At 31.9% G+C, this 26,649-nt stretch overlaps 1 protein-coding gene across 2 annotated transcripts in view; it reads right to left on the bottom strand.

Annotated features, from left to right (window-relative positions):
• The window catches only part of LOC140434710 (uncharacterized), a 284,330-nt gene that overhangs the window by 39,770 nt on the left and 217,911 nt on the right, over positions 1 to 26,649 (bottom strand). For both annotated transcript variants that reach the window (XM_072523163.1, XM_072523162.1), the window contains exon 6: positions 8,889 to 9,088. In XM_072523163.1, the coding sequence (XP_072379264.1) occupies positions 8,889 to 9,088 (200 nt within the window). The remainder of the gene's footprint in view (positions 1 to 8,888; positions 9,089 to 26,649) is intronic.

The raw sequence follows: 26,649 nt of genomic DNA on the forward strand, positions 1-26,649 counted from the left end.
TTTATACAGGAGGTATTTTAAATGACAGTTTATTTTTAATAGCTTTGGATTATTGATCCATTCAGCCACGATATATAATAAATACTGTTTGCTACAATATTAAATATACGGATACTATATACATATGCGCACATATACACAATTATGCACGCAGATACATATATAGGTATTGTTAAATAAAAATAAAAAAAAAATACAAAAAGGAAGTGGAAACATTAAAACCTCTATTTATACTCTTCATTCAGGGCCCTAACCAACTTAAATAAGAAATATACAAATAATATTAAATGCTAATACTAAATACTAATACTAAATACTAATAAATACTAATCTTTTCTCACAGATTTAGAGCAAAGTTCTGATTCGGATAGATTTAGTCTATAGAGGTATGTTTTGACAGAGGCATGGTTAAAGAGACATCTAACAAACATGGAATAAATATTTCTATTGGGGTAACTTCTTACGGCAAACGGCTCAGTAGGTAAAACTGGATGAATTTTTGTATAAAGATTATTGCTTCGATTACAGAAAGCATACCATTCAATTTCCCAATTTTGTTTTAGACTTTTCTTGCAAGTGGCTGTTAGATCTCTTCTATCCAGCCAAGTTATTTCTGATCATTTTAAGCTCATTTATTCTTATCTTTTGCATAAAAATCTGCTTTGAGGTTACCGGAAATACCAAAGTGTCCCTTTACCCAGACGAAATTTACAGTAGTATGTTCTTCCAGCAGCTTTAGTTGGTTTTCTAAAATTTTAACGACAAGACTATTTTTATATAAATTTTTACGTGAGTTTTCTAAAGCTAATAACGCAGACATTGAATCTGACATAATTATAACTTGGTGGATAGAAATTGTTTTAAAAAATTAATTAAAATCCTTTGTAAAAGGTATATATTTAAAAACCCAAACGGGCTGTGTTAGACAAAACGTTTTCGGAATCCATCATTCCATCATCGGTGTCTAGGAGTACATGAATGTAGCCACTAAATCTATGGGTAAAAACCCGTTAACAAATAATTAGTTACATTTGTTTGACATTATATCTTATAAATAATTAGGATGTTAAAGTTACCGTTGGATTAGGTAACATGGCGACATATGACTCCACGTTGAAGTTGCAAGTCCTGAGACGGTGTGTCTACGACAGGACTTACAACTTATCTTAGGGTCGGCACCCCATCGATAGCGATTAACTACTTTAAGAATATTTAAACTTTTCTCACATTTCATTAAGCACTTGTTAATGTGTTCGTCCCATGTTAACTTTGTATCCAATATAATACCAAGATAAGTGTAGTAATTGTGAACCGGTATACTTAGGCTGTTAAACATAATGTTGGATATAACTGGTAAACGACGTCGCGTAAAAAATACCACAGCTGATTTCTTCGTAGTAAGTTCAAACCCTTGTTTAAAGAAATACTCTCTTGCGTCATACATAATTGTTTTTATTGAACTAATACTTTGTTGGTATGAATTATTCACAGTGTAAAAGCAGAAGTCGTCTGCATATTGTAATATATTGCATTTAATGCCTATACGTTGAAGATCTATAGTGTATAGATTAAACAACAAGGGGATAAGGACAGAGCCTTGTGTTTGACCTTGATGCACTACTCTCGGGTCAATCAATCTATTATTACATCGAATGAATACCTGTCTATTAAGAAATAAGTTTACTAACACATATAAACACAAAGGTGGAATACCTATGTGCTTTAGTTTTTCAAATAATAGATTTAAATTGACGTTATCATAAGCCCCTGAAATATCAAGAAATATGGCAGATAGATAATCATTATTTGAGTAGGATAACTGAATAGCAGTCGTTAATTAAGACACAATCCATAGTCCCTTGATTTCTATGAAAGCCATATTGACACACTGGGAAAACATTTTTGTTTTCACACCACCATTCTAATCTGCTTTTCATAATGCGTTCAAATGTTTTAAGCAAACAAGACATAAGAGAGATAGGTCTTAGGGCAGTACGCTGGTTTACTTTGGGTATAGGACTAACCAAGTATTTTTTAAGAGAATCACAATTGTCTCCTTTAAGTAAAATATTGTTGTATATTTTGCACAGATAATGTATGGCAATTACTGGCAAGTTTAATAGCATGCTATAGATCAGGGGTGGCCAACCTTTTTAAGTCGAGTGCCAATATGAGAACAAAAAAAATTTGGCGTGCCACTAAAATTTTTCGACATACTAACATTAATAATATACGGTACAATATGTATTTCTTATGTAAATTCCACATTTTTCTGTTTAGTCAAGATAGTGGAGGTTTAAAAAATAACGTAATAAGTAAAACATAACAACAAACTTACTTTATTGTTAATAAAAATAAAATAAAAACGTTAAACAAAAAAACTTAAATATTTTCTTATTATCTAAAATTCAAATTATTAAACAGTTACTTATTTAATGTGGTATTTGAACTTGTATTTTTTTAATTAATTCATCTATATTGGGATTAATTTCGGAACTAGCCAACAGAATTAGATTTTTTAAATGCATGTCAGTTAATCGTGACCGATATTTTGATTTTATTATGTTCATAATAGAGAACATTTGCTCACAAACGTACGTTGAACCAAATCTACAACAATATCTTAGAGCTAACTCGTGTAAATTAGGAAAATTGTTTGCTGGTACAAATTTCCAAAATTCGATATAATTGGGATCAGTAACAGTTGAAATAATTTCCCTATATTTGGTTTTTAGTATAGTGTGGTTCTGTAAATCAATAATTTCGATTTGTATTTCAGCTGAGTAACAATTGATATCTTGCAGAGAAATAGAAAAAGGATTTATGAAAAGGTCAACATTCATTTTGTCTTTTTGAAAATCTTCAAACCGGGTATTGAATGAACCTAGCAAAATAGATATAAGGTTTTTAAATTTGTCATAATTTGGAGTTCTACTGACCTTGTTGGCTAATTCCTGCATTAATGTGAAATGTGTCAATCTCTGTTCTCCAAAATCGTTACAAAAAAGCATAAGTTTATTCACAAAAGAAGATATATGACCAACTAGAGTAGGAAAAATACAATTTTTTCCCTGTAATCTTAAATTTAATAAATTTAAATGTCTTATAATATCAGTGAGAAAAGCTAAATCCCAAAGCCAATCTTTATCATTAAGTAACAAGCACTCACTGGGTAGTTCATTGTTTTCTTGCAAATATTTTAAGACGCACTCCTTCAAGTTCCAAAACCTTTCGAGTGCATTTCCTTTGGAGAGCCAGCGCACACTGCAATGGAGAAGTAACTCTCCATCTTGCTCCGTTTCTTCCGCGAACAGTTCTCGAAATTGTCGTCGATTCAATGCCCGAGCTCGTATTTTGTTAATGCAGCGTGTTACAGGGTCAACAACAGATGACATGTTTAGGTCCTTGGCACAAAGAGCTTCCTGGTGAATAATACAATGGTACTTAAAAACTTTTCTTCCCAAATAGTTTTCCAGTAATGTAACAAACCCCTTTAGTCTACCAACCATGCAAGGAGCTCCATCTGTACAAACACTATCTAATTTTGACCATTCAACTTTGTTGACTTCGATTACGTTTTTAAGCTGTTGAAAAATGTCCTCTCCTGTTGTTGTGACTAGTTGGCGCAAATCCAGAAGCTCTTCGGCATTTTCAAAATTATCATTGGTATAACGGACAAAAATGCTAAACTGCGCATTTTCTATGTTGACGATGTCACAACTTTCATCCAACGCTAAAGAAAAGAATTTGCAGGATTTTAATCCACTTATAATTTGGGAAACAACATCCTGGCCCATATCATCTATACGGCGCATGACTGTATTTCGGGATAATGCAATATTATCGACCATATTTTTGATCTTTACATCTCCCACATTTTTAGCAAATATTGCCAGACTATTTTTAATTATCTCCTCTCCATCAGAGTAGGCTTTTTTCTTCCGGGCTAACAGCAGAGAAAGTTCATATGATGTTTTAACCATAGTTTCCATTTCATCACTTCTCTTCTGAAACAGTGACTGTTGGCTGGCTAGGGTTTTCTTTTTTTTTTCAATAAAGTCGGCTCACAAATGTGAACCAATAGGATATTTGTTGCTGAACTCCTTATGCAGTTGTTTATAATGTCGTTCCAGGTTAAATTTTTTCGGAACTGCTACAGACAATCCACATATCAAACAAACAGGCTTTGAAGTATTACGATTAGTAAATAAAAATTGTTCTTCCCAAGCAGGTTGAAAATCGCGAATTGCAATATCATCTTCGTATTTTCGTTTTGAAGTCGAAGGCTTACTCGTGGACATATCGAACAAATACTTTTAAAATTTTAAAGAAACAATGCGCGATGACAAAATGTGCACATACAACGGGGCAGTTTAAAATAAACTAAGCAAGGGTAACGCAGTCCTATTGCACATTACGACAGCTAGGATCACGTGCTCCAATCGCAGCAATATCGCTCGCCAGAGGATGCAATGATGCTGCATCTATCGTAACTTCCGTAAACCTACCAAGTTTCTTCTTATTATTTTTTGTTTTTCAAGTTTTAATTTTTTTGAAAGTGTTTTAATCCAAAACGCTACGCGTGCCACTGATAGGACTCAATCGTGCCACAGAGTGGCACGCGTGCCGCGGGTTGGCCATCCCTGCTATAGATAATACCGTCAATACCAGGAACTGTATTTTTAGAACTCTTAATATTTGCTTTAAGTTCGTCAGCTGAAACGGGGATTAGTAAAAAGTGATCATTAGTGGAGATGCTCGGCATAAATACTGGTAGATGAACATAATCCGGAGAGATTTTTGTAAAAAAACTGTCTACTATGTCTTCATCACTAGCGGTGTACTTTTTCTTACCTTGAATTTTGTTTACCCTTTTCCAAAGCTCTGAGGGTGAATTTTGCCTACTAAGTGAGAATCAAAATCGAGTCCAACTAGATTTGGCTTTTGAGCGGAATTTGCGTTTACATATAGCTTCATTCCTCTTATATTCAATAAAATTTGAAAGGGTAAGATTAGATTTAAATATTTTAAAAGAATTTTTCCTCGCATTTGAAACAGTGAGACATTCATCATCCCACCATGTTGGCGTTTTGAAAAATTTGGCTGAGGGTTTGATAATTTTAAAAGATTTGTTGGCTGCAGTAGTAATAGAATCTAATAAGAAGAATATCATTTCATTGGTTTTATTTGTATTTAATTCGTATCTGAAGATGCTCTCTACAGAATATCTAAATTTTTCCCAATTTGCATTAGACATCGACTACTTAATTGAAGATGTGAAAATTGTGTTTTCAAATTTCATATCCTGTACAGAAAGTCTAATGGGAAAGTGATCGGATCCATAGGTATCTGGAAGAACGGTCCAGTCAAAGGCTGAACATAAACTAGAGCTGATAATAGTAAGATCTACAACCGATTTGATATGTCCTGGAGGAGTAGCTCTAGTAGCCGATCCGTCATTTACAACAACTAGATTAGGAAATACATCTAAGGCTTCTACTAGTATATTACCATCGACGGAACATAAATTGGATCCCCATAATCCATGGTGAGCATTAAAATCTTCGGTAATAATACAATCATTGTTAATTTGAGAAAAAAGACTAATGTAATCTTGCGTTTTTACTCTAACTTTTGCTGGACTACACACTCAGAATAGAATAAATTTTTTGGTCAATATTAATATTTACACCACAAACTTCGAGATTAGGATTGAAATTGTTAACGAATGAAATGGGCTCATAAATAATGTTATTTGCTAAAATTATGGCAACTTCTCCGTATCCCTTACTTTTACTTTTATTAACTACATTAAAATTATTGAAGCAAACAGTATCAGATGGTTTGGACTAAGTTTCTGATAAAAGAGCTATATCAAAACGTTCTTCAAAAATTAACTGATTTAAAGGATATTAATTTGTTTGCATTTAGCGAACGAATATTCCATGAAATAATTTTAATGCTTTTGGAAGCCATTAAAGTTATTTAAAAATGTTACCTATAATATCTTTAATTTTATTTTCTAATTCAATTTCGTAAATTTTAAGATTAGATTCTATATTTGAGGAAGAATTGCAATAATCCTGTTGGACAGTAATACTTTGTTGGATCAAATTTTTGAGTGAAGCACTGAGCTGACTGATAAACTTATTGAATTCATTAGGAGGTTCAGGATTTCCAAACTGAAATATGACAGAAGCTGGTCTGGTATTCTCTACGAATAGGAGGAAAATTAGGAGTTGCATCACAATTTTTTCTTTTTTTGGGAGGTCTAACTGTAGGGGGGATATATGCTTGTGAGTATTAGTATTTTTGTAAGTAGTGCTAGAATTCGAAGGTTTAGAAGAAGAGCTTTTTAATGGAGGGAAGTTGGTGTCACAGGTAGTTAAGGGTGCAAATTTGTTTTTTTGAACTAAACTGGAATAACTTGGATTTTCAATAGCTTTTTCAGCTTCTTTAAACGAAATATTTAAGTTAGCCATAGCTTCTTTAGTTTTCTTTTGTTTCAAGTATTCGGGACATTCTTTAAAAATTGACTCGTGGTTATTAAACGCAAAATGCATTACATTTATCGGGGTAACCAATTTTACCTTCATTACCGAATTTTCTACATCTTTTTTTGACTTACATTGGGTTGTTGAATGACCATATCGAAGACAATTAAAACATTGCATAACCGGACTAACATATATTTCAACCGGATATCTAACTTTATTGATGTAAATATACTGGGGAATTAATTTACCCTCAAAGCTAACAATTACCATTTGTCTGGGAACTCTTTCGGATATACCATTATTTTGAATTAATCTAGTCATTCTATAAACTTTTTTAATAGGAATATTAGACTTAATAGTGTTGAGCAGTACATTCTCACTTAAAGTAGTATTCACTCTACGAACGAGACCTGAATCGAGTAAAAAAACTTTAGAACTGCTTAAATATACAAATTTTCCCGAGGAACTCTTAAATGCGTCCAAACTGTTTGACAGTTATTTGACAGTTACTTATATGATAGTATACATATAATATTACATTTTATGCTAAATGAACTAATATAGAGAAGAATTAGAATTGTAATTTGAGTACATAGCGCTACTTTAATATGTCGGAATAATTTGGCGGTAAAAACATTAATAAAAGAAAAATATATTTTGAAAAAAAAAAATATTAAATTAAAAAATAACTGCAATTAAAAGGGTCTTTTTAAATACTGTTAGATCTTTATTAACTTCTAAATTTTGTGGAATATTAGTGAAAACGACGTACGTCTAGAGAAATTACTAATACTTTGTCAACTTAAATGATGTGTCAAATACATCAGTAGCATAATATTCATGGTAAAATATTATCTGACATTAAAATTCGTTTTGTTTTCAAACTCATTCTGAAAAATATTAGATAAAAGTATTGTGAGCAACTAAAGTAAATATAACCTTTTACATAACAACGAGGAATATTGGCTTTACAAATTTCAGAAGCACTGCGCTTTGAATGACTAAATCATTGATTATAAACCACACCCACCATGTGTGGTTTATAATCAATGACTAAATCTATGAAGACCGCTAAAGAGCATTTGATAGCTTCGCAAAAAATGATATCAAAACTGTTATGGGAAATATGAACGCCCAGATTGGAAAAGGAAAACGGAAGATTACATTGGTAAACACAGTATTTACGACATGAATAATATTAACGGATTAGATTATTTAGTACGACAGTGGCCAAAGACATTGTGGTGTAAAGCACATATTTAATCACAAGAATATTAATAAATCAACCTAGATATCACCGGATGAAAGCACCAGAAATCAAATCTCTCGTTGATCGACAATTGACAGACGACATTTGACAAACTTAACGAACGCCAGAAGTTACAGTGATGCAATCGTAGACTTCATCTAATTTCCAACTTCCAGAAAAAGAGGAGGTACCACGCAGCTTAAATAATTTATATGCAACGCTAATAATAGTAAAGTGATTATCAGCTAACATATAAGATCGATAGAACACTTCCGAGAATTACTAGAAGGTAAACTCGTTGACAATACAGAGGACTAGAAGTTCCGAATAGAGGAATTTATTAAGCCCTTCATATTTTTGAAGGGTTTAAAAATTATTAAATGGGCTTTCTTCTTTGAATATTTTATTTGTCGTTAATTAACCTCTTGAGGTATATATTACATGTATTCGTTGTTCTTTTTTGTAATAATTTCATGTTTTTGGTATTATTTTTCGAATAAGCTACTATATTTCAATTTTTTTATTAAACTTAAAATATATACCCATGCGGTTTTGAATTTTGTAAATATATGCTTTATTTATAGTAATTTATAATTATTTTCATAGTATATAAAACTTTTCTTGCCTTTTTTTGTAGTTCCATAATTGTATACATTATTTGAAAGGGTCCCATTTACTAACAGCTCTGTAGTATTGTTAAGGGGGTAATTGCATGTGTAAATTTTCAGCGTTCAGTCTTATGTGACTGGTCATATTATTGTGTTTTACTGCTTTGACCCACTAAAATATTGTACAATAATTTTAAAAGACTTGTATCTTTGTGCAACCGTATTTATGCTTTGTAGTAGCAGAAGAATAATTGGGAGAATATTTAACAGAATACTACCGAAAACTTAATATCTAGCATGCCAAGATATATTAATAATATGGACATAATAGTCCGTAGTAGATATATTAATAATCGGACAAGTCCACATAATATCTACGTTATATTGTATTGATGTAATGTTTTTTTTTATTAAAATCTTAAATGTTACCAGTTTATCGTCAAACTTTAGAAGTAGAAAGAAAAACAACATGTTGCAACTATATAACATTAAAAACAGGCATAAATATTAAGAGTAGATCATGTATATACCAACCTCTTCGGGTTCAATTAGTTTAAATTCCATGCCTCGACCCGTCCAAGCGATACAACCTGCGCTAGCATCTGGTGCATCTAGTAAAGCTACAAGGAATTGCCATAACTGCAATGAACCTCTTCGTCCAGTTGAATTTGGAATAGTTGCATTCTTGTATTCTAAAACTTCTTTTGGTTTTTCCTGAGATTTTTCGTTATATTCTAAAAGGTAGTTAATTTTATTTTAAAAAATAATTTTAATTGTTATTGAATAACAAATTAAAAGTTAAACTAAAAAAAAAAAAAATGCGAATAAGTGTATTAATGATGGAATTTGTATAAAATGTAGCGAGATTTATAATAATTTTTGTTTGTTTTTTTATTATTACGATCGTAACATAAATGACAGTCATATATGTTACTGATTAAATAAGGAAGTATAAACGCACATTAAATCAACGTAAAATTACTAAAAATATATGGTTTATTCATCTCTAAAAACAAATAATACGTTCCCAATTAAAAAGGGGCTTATAAATCTATGAAAAATACTGATTTTAGAAAGCGGTAACATAAGTGAACTAAAATAACATAAACGACAAATTTTGTGAAAAATACTGATTTTGAAAAGTGGTACCATAAGTGAGCTAAAGTAACATAAATGAAAAATTTTGTGAAAACATTAAAAAAGCTGTATGTTTTTCCGAAGTATTTCCCTAAAACTGTAATGTCCCCGTGGACGGCCGTAGCTCAGCGGCAAGATAATGACTTTGAAAGCCTGAGCGCACGAGTTCGAATCTCGGCACCAACAACGACATTTTTATTTCTAAAAATGATACGAGCCGTTTACCGTGCTTCGAAGGGCACGTAAAGCCGTCGGTTCCCCTGGGCTAGTGCGAATCGACACTAGCTACTTGAAACAGGGTTAAAGATGCAATTGACGCCGGAACAATCCGAAAGGATCTCGCCGGCAAAAAAAGCCATACGATATTATTATTATTATGTAATGTCCCCGCCTAATATAAGCTTGTGGTAAAACACAAATACTATTTTCAAATGTAACAACATTCTTGTCTTCAATATGATTAAAAACAAATTCATTTCCTTTTTTCTTTAAACCGATTATAACGAAATGTTTTTTGGTTTCATGTTTTGTTCCTTCGTCATAAGTGAATCTATAAATAACAAATTTGCCCACGGTCAGGCACTTGGTTACGTCTCTTATTGATGATAGTGGAATATCATCTTCCCAGTCAAAAAGACTTTCTACTATGTCTTCATCATTAGCGGTGTACTTTTTCTTACCTTGAATTTTGTTTACCCTTTTCCTGAGGGAGAAGTTTGTGAGGAACAAAATCGAGCCCAACTAGATTTGGCTTTCGAGCGGAAAGTGCGTTTACATATAGCTTCATTCCTCTTATATTCAATAAAATTTGAAAGGGTAAGATTAGATTTAAATATTTTAAAAGAATTTTTCCTCGCATTTGAAACAGTGAGACATTCATAATCCCACCATGTTGGCGTTTTGAAAGATTTGGCTGAGAGTTTGATAATTTTAAAAGATTTGTTGGCTGCAGTAGTAATAGAATCTAATAAGAAGAATATCATTTCATTGGTTTTATTTGCATTTAATTCGTATCTGAAGATGCTCTCTACAGAATATCTAAATTTTTCCCAATTTGCATTAGACATCGACCACTTAATTGAAGATGTAAAAATTGTGTTTTCAAATTTCATATCCTACACAGAAAGTCTAATGGGAAAGTGATCGGATCCATAGGTATCTGGAAGAACGGTCCAGTCAAAGGCTGAACATAAACTAGAGCTGATAATAGTAAGATCTACAACCGATTTGATATATCCTGGAGGAGTAGCTCTAGTAGCCGATTCGTCATTTACAACAACTAGATTAGGAAATACATCTAAGGCTTCTACTAGTATATTACCATCGACGGAACATAAATTTGATCCCCATAATCCATGGTGAGCATTAAAATCTTCGGTAATAATACAATCATTGGTAATTTGAGAAAAAAGACTAACGTAATCTTGCGTTGTTACTCTAACTTTTGCTGGACTGTACACACTCAGAATAGAATAAATTTTTTGGTCAATATTAATATTTACACCACAAACTTCAAGATTAGGAATGAAATTGTTAACGAATGAAATGGGCTCATAAATAATGTTATTTGCTATAATTATGGCAACTCCTCCATATCCCTTACTTCTACTTTTATTAACTACATTTAAATTATTGAAGCAAACAGTATGAGATGGTTTGGACCAAATTTCTAATAAAAGAGCTATATCAAAACGTTCTTCAAAAAGTAATTGATTTAAAAAATATTTGTTTGCATTTAGCGAACGAATATTCCATTGAATAATTTTAATGCTTTTGAAAGCCATTAAAGTTATGTAAAAATGTTACCTATAATATGTTTAATTTTATTTTCCAATTTAATCTCGTAAATTTTAAGATTAGATTCTATATTTAAAGAAGAATTGCAATAATCCTGGATACTTTGTTAGATCATATTTTTGAGTGAAGCACTGAGCTGACTGATAAACTTATTGAATTCATTCTTATTGAGCTCATTACTTATTGAATTCATTACGTCCCCGTGGACGGCCGTAGCTCAGCGGCACGATACTGGCTTTATAAGCCAGAGCGCACGAGTTCGAATCTCGGCACCAACAAAGACATTTTCATTTCTAAAAATGATACGAGCCGTACACTGTGCTTCGAAGGGCACGTAAAGCCGTCGGTTCCCCTGGGCTAGTGCGCATCGACACTAGCTACTTGAAATAGTGTTAAAGATCCAATTGGCGCTGGAACAATCCGAAAGGATCTCGCCGGCAAAAAAAGCCACACGATATTATTATCATGTAATGTCCCCGCCTAATATAAGCTTGTGGTAAAACACAAATAATATTTTCAAATGTAACAATATTCTTTCTTGTCTTCAATATGAGGAAAAACAAATTCGTTTCCTTTTTTCCTTAAACCGCTTATAAAATAGGAAGTGTCATCATTGACCTCGAGAATAACACCAACGAAATGTTTTTTGGTTTCATGTTTTGTTCCTTCGTCATAAGTTAATCTACAAACAACAAATTTGCCCACGGCCAGGCACTTGGTTACGACTCTTATTGATGATAGTGGAATATCATCTTCCCAGTCAAAAAGCTTAGCTTTATTTTTTTCGTGTAGAGTATTATGATTTACTTCTCCAACAGTTGCTTCCTCTTCATTTTTTATTGGTAGCGTATTCCACTCCAAAATTCAAAATTTTACCTTTTTAGCAGTTAAAACACATTAAATCCAAAACCGGCAATTTTTTGCAAAAGCATGAGTATTCTCGAATGTCGAGATTTTGTTTATGGCCAACTGAAAAAAACTTAACGGACTTTAATAATTCCTGAAATTTTCATTATTTGATTGAGAGATTTCTCGTGTTCTATAGATGTTATGTCATCCTTAGTAATAAAAAACATTTTTATGGCTTTGGTTTGGTCTTGTACCAGTTGAAAGAAAGCCTTAGCATCCCCCATATCGTATCCCCGAGCAACAAGATTATCTGCAGTCCTTTTTACAGTAAGACTTCTTTTGTAAGTCTTTTTAATTCTCCAAGAAGAACGTCTTGGAATAACAATTTTTGTTTCACCGAATTTGAAATTACTTGGTCTTTAAGTTCTCGATTGAGTTAAGATAGAGGAGACTGAGAGGTACTAGGTGTTTCCAATTCTTTTGTCTTTAAACGTCGAACTTTAGTCTTGTATCGGTTAATTCGTTTTTTTTTGCACCTTCTAATTCCGTTTTTAGCCTTGCTATTTTTCTATAAGCTGCTGGTCGATCTCTTCGTACTTTCTGCGTCTTGTAGATGCATTGACTTGTAAAACTGGTAATTCGCAGGATGGGCTATTCGGTGGTGTATTGTTTAGAATAGCTTTCAATCTTCTTCCACGAACTTTTTTGTTTTTAGTTTCTTTCCAGTATTTAAATTTCCGTCTCAGTTCTCGCTCCGATAACTCATTTATGGGTTTATCAATTTTAAGTTCTTTCCGTCGTTTTGCATGTTCCCGCAATTTCCTTAGAAACTCACTTCGTCGCTCTGGGTCTGCATTCAATCATTCTCTGTAGCACCTTTGCTTCTCCGCTGCTGTTAAAGCCACCTGTAAAAAAACCTTAAGAATACTTCATAATATTTTTTTCTTGGTTAATCTTTAACCCTGTCATTTATGTTACCTAGTGTCAAACATGTTACCATGGATGTGGTAACATAATTGACGGTAACATATTTGACACTTTACAAAATATATTTTAAAATTGCCGCCAAATTCATTCAGATGTTGACGGTTGCTTAACCAAAAGAAGCATGCATATGTAAGGTTATATTTTACGACAATGTAATAAATTTGATTTAGAATGATTTAAATTAATTGTAATAACATATTTGACATATAATAAGCATACTAGCTTGTTGCCAAAAAAAACTGAAAACTTTAGTAAAAAACACTACTAATTTTTCACAAATAAAAACGGATAACGTTACTCGTGCATTCGGTAAACTGACACTAAATCTCAATGTTGCCCAGTCTTACAAAAACCGTATAACGTCAGTGGTAACATATTTGACCATGTTTGGGGTAACACTAAGAATTCTTAGAATAATTTCTTTATTTATGATATATTAGACAAACTGATAACTGTTAGAAAAAAAGCAATACAAACAAAACTTATTGATATAGAAAAAAAGTATTAATAGTTATCCCCAAATTATAAGGCGTTGGTCTTTTCGATGACAGCCCTTCAAGTGACAGGTAACATATTTGACATTTAGTTTATAAATAATCATCTTTTTTGTAAACTAGAAAAGCAGAGAAAATTTTTGTTTATGTATGTATAAGGCTACTTTAAATAGAAAAATAGTATGGCAAAAAAACATATATTATAAACAATTTATGTTGAAATGTCACTATAGACAATTGTCTCGAACATTGTTTATTTGATAACTAAACACTCTACAGATATCTAACACTATCATACAGCCTAATCAAAAAATTACAATTAGTAACATTATTCTTGGCTGTATGGTTCCACTCCTAATACCAAAAAATAAAAAAAAATTAAACTAGATTTCTTTAATGCTTTGTTTTACTTTTGTGTTATTTATATTTGTGAGTTAGTGTTGAATTCATGATTCTTTTATTCATAATTTTATTGATTATATCATTGAATCCAGTGGACAGGTAACTTGGTTTATATTACCCAAAAAATATTATTTAAGTTTTATCGCGGTGTAAAAACAGTGTTTCACAGTGTTAAAGAATTATTATTGTCCGCTCATCAGTATTATGTTTAGAGCAGGTAAATATACACATACTGCAATGCCTGATTTTTTAAACCCTTAATTAATCTGACGTAGGGGAGTGAGTATCAATCATAAATCATCTCTTAGAAAACTAGAGGTAGTGGGAATTAAACGGAGTTATTTAAGTTGTGTGCATTCATTTCTTGAGGACCGTATGCAGTATGTGAGTGTAGGTACCTCTTTTTTAGCCTTTTTGAACTGTGCCTATTTAGCCAGCAACATTTCTTAAAATTAACGCCTAACTAAACCTACCATATTCTAAGACTATATATTACGAACCTAATCGAACAATCAAGGATATAGAAGGGAAATAACTTTTGACACCCAGGGGTCGTTCAGGGTGACTAACCACATACTAAGTAGACCACGGGATAAGCGGTAGTATTACGTGGGAAAAAACATACTTATTGTATTGCAATTTTCGCACAAATCCGACTGTATTAAATTTATTTTTTATAAATGTGTCGGATAACAGGAGTGGCCAAACTAATCTACTAATCGAGAGATAGTAACCGTATCTTGAAAAATCTAAATTTATATGCCAATAATCCGTCGAGATTTTCGGATGCAAAAGAGTACTTTGTCGGACAATTTAGACAGTATTAATTACATTATAAAGTTTCGAGTTATCATGTAGCTTGACTTTGTTTATGGTTATGCATTTATGAAGTACAATATCATTGAATACTTTCTCTTCAGTGAAAATGCTGTCTTTTGCCAACTGATCAACTTTTTCATTATATTCAATACTAATATGAGCTTTTATCCACGTAAATACTATATCGAACTGCATAGTTGTTAAATTAGATAATAGTAGATGTGTGATAGAATAATGATGTAAGGATATTTACGTTAATAGAATTATTTACGTCTATTTTTAGAATGGATAATGACTCTGATAATATTATGTTTATTTGTTTGAGATTTTGATTTTCGGCGTATTGACATGTTTATGCGTTTCTGCTGTAGGCACAGCCGACAGTACCATTTTGTTTTACAGCGTCGGTATATATTTGTAGGATCGTAATTAAGGGTAGTTTTGCTAAATGTGAGTAGTTTGAAATACGAGAGGATTTGAATTAAGTATCGATGTTTCTAAATTCTAAAAAAAATCCGATTGAGGTGGTTTTTTGATAATTTTTCCAATATTACAAAAGTCTGTTGGATAAGGATAATATAAGAAGATAATATATAAAGAAAATATAAGAAGAGCATGCAATATAAAAGACATAAATGAATGGGTAACATAACGGTAACAGGAGGGAAACGAACACATTAGTAGAATGGCAAAGGAAAATTTTAAATACGACTAGAATGAGATAAGTCACCAAATAGACGAAAACGTATTGGCAGACCAAGAAAAAGATGGTGCGATAATTTAAACAATAATTCAGGAGGCTAATATTGAAGAAGAAACATATTTGAAAGCCTACACTGCCTACATAAAAAAAGGAAGAAGAAGTAGAAGAAAATATATAAGAGAAAAGGAATTTTTGGTCTTAACTCGTCAAAAGATCACTCAAACAAAATTTTCGTCCTGTCGGTTGGACGTTTAAAGAGAGAAAGCAAGCTTAATCGCGAGGAGTTTACTAACGCTCCAATTTTGAGGCGACGGTCGGAGCTATCAGAAACTACAGTAGAGTTGAGGTAATTTAAATGCACTCGGCGGATAGATGGCGTGAGCAACATTGATTTGAATATTTACTAGGAATTATAATAATAAATTTTCAAACTTTTGAAACGGTTAAACTGCCCCCTCCACGATTTCAACTGAGTACTTACTAGCTTGGAATCGGACTAGGCATGGTGACACATACTAACTTCAAAAGCGGGAATATTTAAACGGAGAGGTACGACAAACAGAACGGGCAAATACGGACATATGTTACCACAATCCAGATTTAAAGAAACTTTCATTCACAATTCACGTAAGATCAAAGATTTCAGAAAAAAGCGAAATAATACGTTTAGAATATCTTATCTATGACTCAACCAAAAATAAATATAAAAACACACAAGGAGGTAATAACATTCTCACTCTCAATATGCATAGGGTATTTCACATATGACCAATACTATGAACAATGTGGAATAAACAAAGCATATATACAAATCATTATTATGAGACCAACTGCTCTCATTCAAGGTTCTATCATTTGGAATTTCACAAACGATATAAATTAAAACACATTCGAGTTGACACAAAAACAAACAATTTATTATGTAATTGTTAGGAGACCTTAGGCGCATGATAACATTACTATACAAACCCAAATGTGTTTGATGACTTACAATAAAGCACGAAAAATGTTATCGTTTGTTCGGAAGCGTAGACTCTTTTATCTATGACTTATTCCACGGATAACTTAAGAATAATAATACAATTGCATCATTAATGCCACAAAATACAAAATACAAATGTATTATAGTTTGTTCGGAAGCATAGAGTCTTTCATCTATGAGTTAATCTACGAATAATACGACATAACAGCGCAACGCGTCATTATAGACACATTTAGAAACACGCAAAACAAACGGAATGAGTTACTAATAGTTCAAAATTGTGTACATTAATGTTCTTCAAAGATAAGCCTGTAATAAGTTTACTGGGAAAGATAGACATCAGAATTTCTGAAAGACATTGCTCTATTGAGAAACTGGGAGAGAAAGAGGGCTGATGTTTAGTTATTAGTATGACAACTAGAATTGATGATAACTAACGCATATTATACGCTTATAACAGAGACAAAATCGGTAGGTCAACTGACTGCCCTGACCGAATTTTTCGATGTGTTATCTTGCTATATATGAATTCGTACATAACGCGAAATATTGTTTTCCATGATATGAAGTTGAGTTTTTTAATTTTGGATGTTTTAATATGTTTTTAAATATGCTCGTTTTTGTGTCAATTTGTGTCAAGCAATCTGTTAAAAATTTATTTTTTTCCTTTTTCCTCTTCCTTTTTTTAATGTAGATATTTATAATAAATAAAAGATCAATAATAAAGCATTTCACTGTTATTTAGTTCATAGATAATATTCACTGTTCAATAAAAAATATAAAATAGGTACAACCTGAATTATTCAAATGCGTGGCGCTTAGAAAGGATATAATTTTTTATCCCCTAGGCACTCAGTCTGGCAGAAGCATTGAATATATCGGCAGCAAAAACATAATATCCACCATAAAAATATATAATATTGGGCGACTAAGCAAACGGGATATTTTGCAAATTGTTGGTTTCAGAATACATACCATAAATTCATAGCTATTTAGATAACCTCGGGCCAATTAACATAGTTCTAGCAACTATTAGGGCTCCCGATAGGCACTCAGTCTGGCAGAAGCATTGAATATATCGGCAGCAAAAACATAATATCCACCATAAAAATATATAATATTGGGCGACTAAGCAAACGGGATATTTTGCAAATTGTTGGTTTCAGAATACATACCATAAATTCATAGCTATTTAGATAACCTCGGGCCAATTAACATAGTTCTAGCAACTATTAGGGCTCCCGATAAGGGTCTAAAATAAATATTTATTTAAAAATATATAAGAGAAAATGAATTTCTTGGCTTACCACGTCAAGAGACCACTCAAACAAAATTTTAGTCCTGTAGGTTAGACGTTCGAAGAGAGAAAGGAAGATGAACTGCGAGGAGTTTACGAACGCTCCAATTTTGAGGCGACGGTCATAGCTATTAGGAACTACAGTAGAGTCCTTAAGATAATTTAAATGCACTCGGCGGGTAGATGGCGTGAGCAGCATTGATTTAAAAAATTATTAGAAATTATTTGAAACGGTTACAGCGTTCCAACTGAAAATGGACCATTTATCATCCCTGTGGCGTTCCAATCGAACGCGTGATCGTTCAATGTACGGTTTCGAAATCTTCATTTCAGTAAACGGGCAAAATCTATTATCGTTTATACTGAACTTTTGCATTAAGCAGTCTAAGCAAAATTTTCATTTTAGTTCAAGTGGGTCGTTTTAATATCATACACAAATTTTCCAAAATTTACAGCAGTGGAAATGAAACTTTTCTTGCAGAATTAAATTACTTTTTGCTTCAATTAGTTTGTTTCTTCTTTCAATTAGATCGTTTGTTCTTTTAATTTATTGAAGTTTTTCTGTTTCTATTATCATTCGTCCACCAATTAACTCTATTAATTCTATTTTTTTTCTAATTCAGATGTTCTTTTTTTTAAGTCTTTGGCAGGTATGTTTGGTGTTGATCTACATGGAATATCTTCGTTCTGTTCATATTTGTTTATGTATATTATCTAGATCTTTCCTTTGGTCCTCTATAATTTGGTATGTATCGCTTCCTCTTCTTCGTATGTTAGGCCCTTCAGTATGTTATTTGCGGTCTGATTTAGCAGTATTTGCGATGTTGACTGCCAGCTATCTCTCCAACTTTTAGGGGGTATCCGAGATAGTTGAATTTCGATACTTGTTCCATTATTTCTTCGTTTATTACAATTTTGCGCCTCACTGGCTCCCAAGTAATAACGAAATACTTTGGTTTTAGTGCTAATATTTTCAGATTAAACTTTTCCGCGTTAAAATCTAAAGCGTGGACCATTAGTTTTAGGTCATCTTCAATATTTAATATTATTACTGTGTCACCTGCGTAGCATAGAATTTGTATTGCTCTGTTGCCCATTTTTTACCCCGTTCCTGACTTTTTTACTTTTCTATTAGTTTATCCATTATCAAGTTAAACAATAGCGGGCTCAAGCGATCACTCCGATTTATCGCTCTTATACCTGATTGAATGTTTACTTCTCCCGTTAGTTCAGTTCCTATTTTTATTCTTGTTTTGTGATTAGAGTTTATATTTTTTATTATCTATATTATAGTGGCTGTTATAGACTCTCTCTGTGTAAAAGTTCAATTACATCTAGTAGTCTAATACAATCAAAGGCTTTAGTGAGGTCGATAAAACACATGAATGTAGATGTAATAAATTCTACTGCTTTCTTTCTTATTTGTCTTATTATGAATATGGCATCGACAGTTGATCTGTTACACCGAAACCCTTATTGCTCTTTGCATATTTTGATACCTTTCAATTATTTTTTCAGCAAGTATCTGAGTCAATAATTTCAAACTAATGTTAAGCAACGTAATAGTTCGAGAGTTAGATGGGTAATTTTTGTCCCCATTCTTGTGTACAGGGATCGTTATACTTGATTTCCATTCCTTTGGTATGCATTTCATTTCAGGAATCCTTTAGAATAGTTTCGTAAGATTTTCTGTTAATGCACTTCCTCCATATTTTAGTAATTCATTCGTAATCGTATCCGGCCCTAGGGATTTTCTGTTTTTTAATCTTCCCATATTCTTTATTACCTCTTCTTCCGTTATTGTTACCAGATCATCTTCTGCCTCTCCATCTTCTTCGTCGATCTCTCTATCTTCGTTCTTGTAAAGCTATTCTATATACTTTTTTTCCATCGTTCTCGTTGTATACTGTTTATGTTGTTATACTCGTTATCTTCCACACTTTTCGTTGTGCACCTAATAAATCACGTTCCATTTCTTTCGTGAATTTAGACCAGTATTCCCTGTTTGATAATCTAATTTCGTAATTTTGACATTTGAAGGAAACAGCAGTCCTAAGACTGTTAATTTACACTTGGTTACGCTTATTGTAGAACAATATATATATATATATATATATATATATATATATATATATATATATATATATATATATATATATATATATATATATATATATTATTGTGATATTTAAAGTCTTGGTGCGCCAAGCAATAATTAGCTAATTAATTTTTTTGATTAATTAAAATTATTTAAGTGATATGATTATGACTCTATCACAATTTTTAATTCTTTTATCTCAGGGTTAAATTCGTGCTTCAATATCTATGCTATTACATGTGAAAGGTAAGGTCCAGAGAATACCGGAATAATAAAAAACACATATGATCTAACACTATATATTGAAATAAAAATGATGAAATAATTCACACTCAAAAGTTTTCAATAAACAAATCTCATATAATGATTCTCAAAAATTTTGTTCTACGTACGTGAACAATCAAAATTAATGGTACAAACAATATTAATTGAAATCTCAAAATTCCGAACTATTCTAACTCTCCTAATCAAAATATTTATATCCTTTCTAAATTAAGTGTAAAAATTGTGTTATCAATAAAAGAAAAAACTGCAGAAAACAAAATATCTCTCTCTGATGATGAGTGGTCCAAATCCTTGTTCCTTGTAGACTATATTATCTCCTCTCAACCGCTCCCTATGTAATCAGCAATCTTACACAGATTGTTGCAAGTATATCGTCCTTAATGATCTCCTTCAAAAGCACAAATCATTCAAATTATGATAGCCTTTCTCCTCTCGATAAACTGAATCTCGTTGGCCCGAGTGAAAAATGACTCTTGGAATATCTTCTCTTTACGATAAACTGAATCTCTCGTTGGCCTGAACAGTGACTCTTGGAATATAAGTAGAGAAATATGACTTACAATATTTTGCTGCTTCAGCTTCTGTCAGATACACTAACTCCACAAAAACTCACTAACATTCAACACTACTGCTTGCTACATTTCAGGAACCGCCAGAGAACAATCACTGTTCCTCTTACAAATTTGGAAAACCAACTGATCTTATCTTTTCTCTTTCCTCAATCTCGCTAAACTTTTTCCTACATACTTATCCCACCTTTTTCAATCTCCGCCAATCAAAACTCGTCACAATTCCCCCATTTTTTCATTTCGATAACAAACAAAATTTTACCTATAATTATAAAATTTCCTAAAACTTATTTACAAATAATATTTTCTATAATTCTTAAAAACTAACAAAAAACTCTTTCTAAAATCTCTTCTATTTGTCTCTAATCACTGCATTAATGTATTTTGGAAAACCCCGTTCAATTGTCTTTTTGTTTTCACTTAAAATTATGCGGGTCACTCAAGTATAACAAAGAAATAATTTATGCAAAGCTTACATTTTGTTTAGTACAGGTAATTCAAGAAATTAATAACTCTTCTTCTTCGAAATGTTTGTTGGATATTATCCTACTTATCTGAATTATTTTAATGTTATTGAATTTTGAAATATTTTTAAACAAACCAATATTTTTCTCGATTTTACATATCATAACAATATATATATATATATATATATATATATATATATATATATATATATATATATATATATATATATATATAAAATAAAGTTTTATTTTGAGGTTGCAGTCATTAATAGGGCAGGAAAGTAAAACTCTTTGTTCTTTATTCAAGCTTTCGCAAAATTTATTTGCTTCTTCAGGATATGCTAAAATATGGTAACAGTAAATACAACGAAATTAGAACTAAATAGCATTGTATAAAACTAGTAAAAAAAAAAAACTTACAACATGAGGTTAATCCATTAAATTTTCAAATTTGCAAAACATTAAAACTTAACTTATTTTAAAAAATTATACAGTTATGTAAGTACAATATTCCAATTTAATTTAATTTTGTAAAAATTCATTTTGACATTGATTGTTTGATTTATGTCAGAAAGACACTCGTTTCTGTTTATTATATTTTTTGTTGTTGATAACTAGCTCTTGATTGTTATTATGGTTACGTACAAAGTGGCGCCAAATATGAATATTTAAATTTTTTGAAATTCTAATATTTATAGTCAGAAAATCTAATATTGGAAAATTATAGTATTAATTTTCGTAAGACAGAATGTAATTATAGATATTGCTTAGTTTATCAATATCAGTTTTTTTATTAACGCATTGATATTTATTTATGCATACCATTTCTAAGAATTCTCTTTTATTTAATTGGTTTTCGCGTCTTAATATATTAGTTTCATTGAAATTAAATGAATGATTTTTATTAATTGCATGATCTATTAATGCACACGTATTTTTATTATTTCTAAGGTCACTTTTATGTGATGTTAGTCTGCCTATTAGATTTCTAGATGTGTGTCCGATGTATGACTTATCACAATTTTCGCATGGTATTATATAAACTACATTTGAGCTTTCCATAATGCTAATAGGTGATTTAGTTTTTGTATACAATGATGCTAATGTTTTATATAATACCATGCGAAAATTGTGATAAGTCATACATCGGACACACATCTAGAAATCTAATAGGCAGACTAACATCACATAAAAGTGACCTTAGAAATAATAAAAATACGTGTGCATTAATAGATCATGCAATTAATAAAAATCATTCATTTAATTTCAATGAAACTAATATATTAAGACGCGAAAACCAATTAAATAAAAGAGAATTCTTAGAAATGGTATGCATAAATAAATATCAATGCGTTAATAAAAAAACTGATATTGATAAACTAAGCAATATCTATAATTACATTCTGTCTTACGAAAATTAATACTATAATTTTCCAATATTAGATTTTCTGACTATAAATATTAGAATTTCAAAAAATTTAAATATTCATATTTGGCGCCACTTTGTACGTAACCATAATAACAATCAAGAGCTAGTTATCAACAACAAAAAATATAATAAACAGAAACGAGTGTCTTTCTGACATAAATCAAACAATCAATGTCAAAATGAATTTTTACAAAATTAAATTAAATTGGAATATTGTACTTACATAACTGTATAATTTTTTAAAATAAGTTAAGTTTTAATGTTTTGCAAATTTGAAAATTTAATGGATTAACCTCATGTTGTAAGTTTTTTTTTTTTACTAGTTTTATACAATGCTATTTAGTTCTAATTTCGTTGTATTTACTGTTACCATATTTTAGCATATCCTGAAGAAGCAAATAAATTTTGCGAAAGCTTGAATAAAGAACAAAGAGTTTTACTTTCCTGCCCTATTAATGACTGCAACCTCAAAATAAAACTTTATTTTACATAACGTGTCAGTCAATAATACCTAACTACTTTATATATATATATATATACAGTGTAGGTAAAAGTTTATGGTCGGTATGGACCTTACGTGAGATGGAGTGAGAAACACCTGTTTAAAAAGAGAGAGGTATATTATGTCCGCCCTTTAAATATCGCCAAAAATGCATAAGTGGAAATAATATAATATAATATAATAAACTGCATTATATCGCCAACAATAAAAAAGCTTCATACAAAATTATTTGGCAACGTCGCGTTGCAACAGCAATACCATTTCAGCAACAGCTGAACCGGTATTCGGCAGGCGATAACTAAGAAACTAGAGGTGGGACGTTGACATTTTTATCGTTAACGAAACTGAATCGTTTTTCGTAAACAAGTAACTAGTTGATTGTTGCCAGTAGTTTCAAATAAGCGAGTACATAAAGAAACATAATGGATATTATCATTTATGTGTATATTTATTCAAGTGAAAGAAACTAATGAAGGATATATTTATTATAACTTGAAAAATAAACTAACCAATACAAATAGTAAATCGTACTACATGTACATTACACGTTATTATTAAATCGCGAATCGTCTAAATTGACATTTAAAAACATAAGTTTTTCTACTTTACTTCTTGTTAACCGTGTTCTTCTTTTATTTAAAATTAAATCAAATTTTAAACATGTGTTCACATTTATAATCTTTTATGAATATAGTGGTTAAGTTAGGATATACATGGCGATGGTTTTTCCACCATTGTAATGGACTTTCGGTACAGGTGTATTTTCGACGTCAATAAAGATCTTTCCATCGTGCCTGATTACGATAGTAACCCTAATGAACTTCACAACTTAATTGAAGTTACTACAATGCTTCTTAATCATTTCTGGGATCACAATAATCCCGATAACTTCCAAAATCACATGATAACTCGAGGTGTAATGAATAAAATTAAAGCAAGAGCTCGAGAAATCATTTCCGTATATGGGTGTAAAGATTTGCCCACAATAAGGACCATACTAATTCAAAACTTTGCCGATCAAAGTAATGAAAAATCACTTACAAGAGACATGGTAAACTTAAGGCAAGGACCCAACGAAACTCCTCAACAATTCCACGAGAAAGTAATGTCACTTTTAAACATAATTTTGAATCACATCGAACTACATACCGACAAAGCAGATGTAAAGAGGAGCAAGAAGGAATTCTTTCAACAACAGGTCCTAACTACGTTCTTAGCAGGATTACGAGAACCAATGGGATCAACCATACGATCAATGAGACCTACAAATCTTGCTTTCGCTCTTCAATTCATCCAAGAAGAAAACAATGTTAGATATTTGCAGAAAACAACCAATTTTTCATTGACAAATAAGAATTCTACCCACATACAACCTTAGAGACAGCCGCAGTTCACAACACCACCACAATGGCAACAACCCATGCCCAGGCCACAGTTACATCAACCATTTTTCGGAAGTAATCCAGCACCGTCCCGACCAACATTTACCCCAAGATGGCCAATACAACCCGTTTGATTCCAACAACCAAGGCAACAATTCATGGCAAACACACAACCTCCAAGACCTAACCCATGGGATAGCAGACCACCACAACAGTACAAACCAACACCGATGTCTATAAGTACACGCCAAACGGGACATAACAGAGGTTTAAGCTTCAGAAACTTTAGACCGCAGCAACCGCAACCACACACCCCAAAGTTCACCGTAGAGGAGCTGTTCAATATTGAACAACAAGACGAAAACGATACCGATGCCTATTATGGAGAAGAGACATACTACTATCCAAATCAGAACGCATATTCAGATGACTACCACGTAGAAGATTACCAAAATGCCCAATAGGAAGAAGAAGATGTAAATTTTCCAAAACTCCAAGAGGAAAACGAAGAAACCTAATCGAACTCAATTCTTACTCAGATAAAAAAGAACTTCTATATATCGAAATTAAAAATCCTCCCCTTAAACTTCTTCTTGATACAGGGGCAACCAAATCATTTCTTAACCCCGAAATTGCATCCAAATTTTATAAAAATTTTATTAAACATGAACCGTTTGTAGTCAGTATAATATTTCTAAATCATTCACAGGAAAATTTGTTTCACAGCACATTGTGCTGAAATTCCAATCTTCCCAGAATTTAACTCTAATATTAATTTAAAATTCTACCTTTTTAAATTCCATAAAACATTTGATGGTCTTATCGTCCTTGATAACTAAAAACTTCTACAAGCACATCTTAATTTCCCAGCATCCACACTAACTACAGCACACTCAGTTCTCCCTATCTTTTATTATGAAACCAACAAAACACAATTTTATACAATTCAATTGAAACCCAGAACAATCACATAAGTACGACTTCCAGTAAAACAAACAAAAGGCATCATACTTATACCAAAACAAGAAATACAAGGGGCAACTCTAAGAGAAACTCTCAGTGAAGCCTGCAATCATCTAGCCTGGACCGAAATGATCAACAATACTGATGAACCTATTTAAGTAGCACTCACCGATCCTGTAAGAAGCAATCCAATAGATCTTCATGAATATCACCTGTATACCTCGGACATCATTCCAATGGAAACAGAAACAATAATAGATAGCGATCCTCTCATCAGAACAGATCATCTAAATCCAGAAGAAGAGATGCACATCAGACGTTTATGCAGAAAATTTGCAGATATATTCCATAATCCTGATGATACTTTAACATTTACAAATCAAATAAAACACCACATACGAACAACGGATGAAGTCCCAGTTTTCACAAAATCATATCGATATCCACACGTACATCGAGAAGAGGTTCAAAAACAGATCACATCAATGCTGGACCAAGGCATCATCAGACCAAGTCAATCACCGTGGTCATCTCCAATTTGGGTCGTACCAAAAAAACCAGACGCTTCTGGAAAAATTAAATGGAGAATCGTAGTCGATTACATAAAAATTAATGAGAAGACTTTAGACGATAGGTATCCAATTCCAAATATCACGGACATCCTTGATAAACTCGTTCGCTGTCAATACTTTTCTACCCTCGATCTAGCCAGTGGATTTCACCAAATAGATATGGCAGGGAAAGATATACATAAAATAGCATTTAACGTGGAAAATGGCCATTATGAATACCTAAGAATGCCTTTTGGTTTAAAGAATGCACCCTCTACATTCCAGAGAATAATGGACAATGTGCTTAAAGGACTCATAGGAGAAATCTGCTTAGTATACATGGATGACATAATCGTATACTCAACCTCACTTCAGGAACACATGATCAACCTTAAGAAAATCTTTGAAAGACTACGAGAAACTAGGTTCAAGATACAGATAGACAAATGCGAATTAAAAAAAAAGAAGTTGAATTCTTGGGCCACGTCGTAACTCCTGAAGGAATAAAACCAAATCCAAGCAAAATTAAAGCCATCATAGACTATCCCATACCAACTACTACCAAGCAGATTAGAGGATTTC

This window comes from Diabrotica undecimpunctata, chromosome 2 (assembly GCF_040954645.1).
Source record: "Diabrotica undecimpunctata isolate CICGRU chromosome 2, icDiaUnde3, whole genome shotgun sequence".
NCBI lineage: Eukaryota > Metazoa > Arthropoda > Insecta > Coleoptera > Chrysomelidae > Diabrotica > Diabrotica undecimpunctata.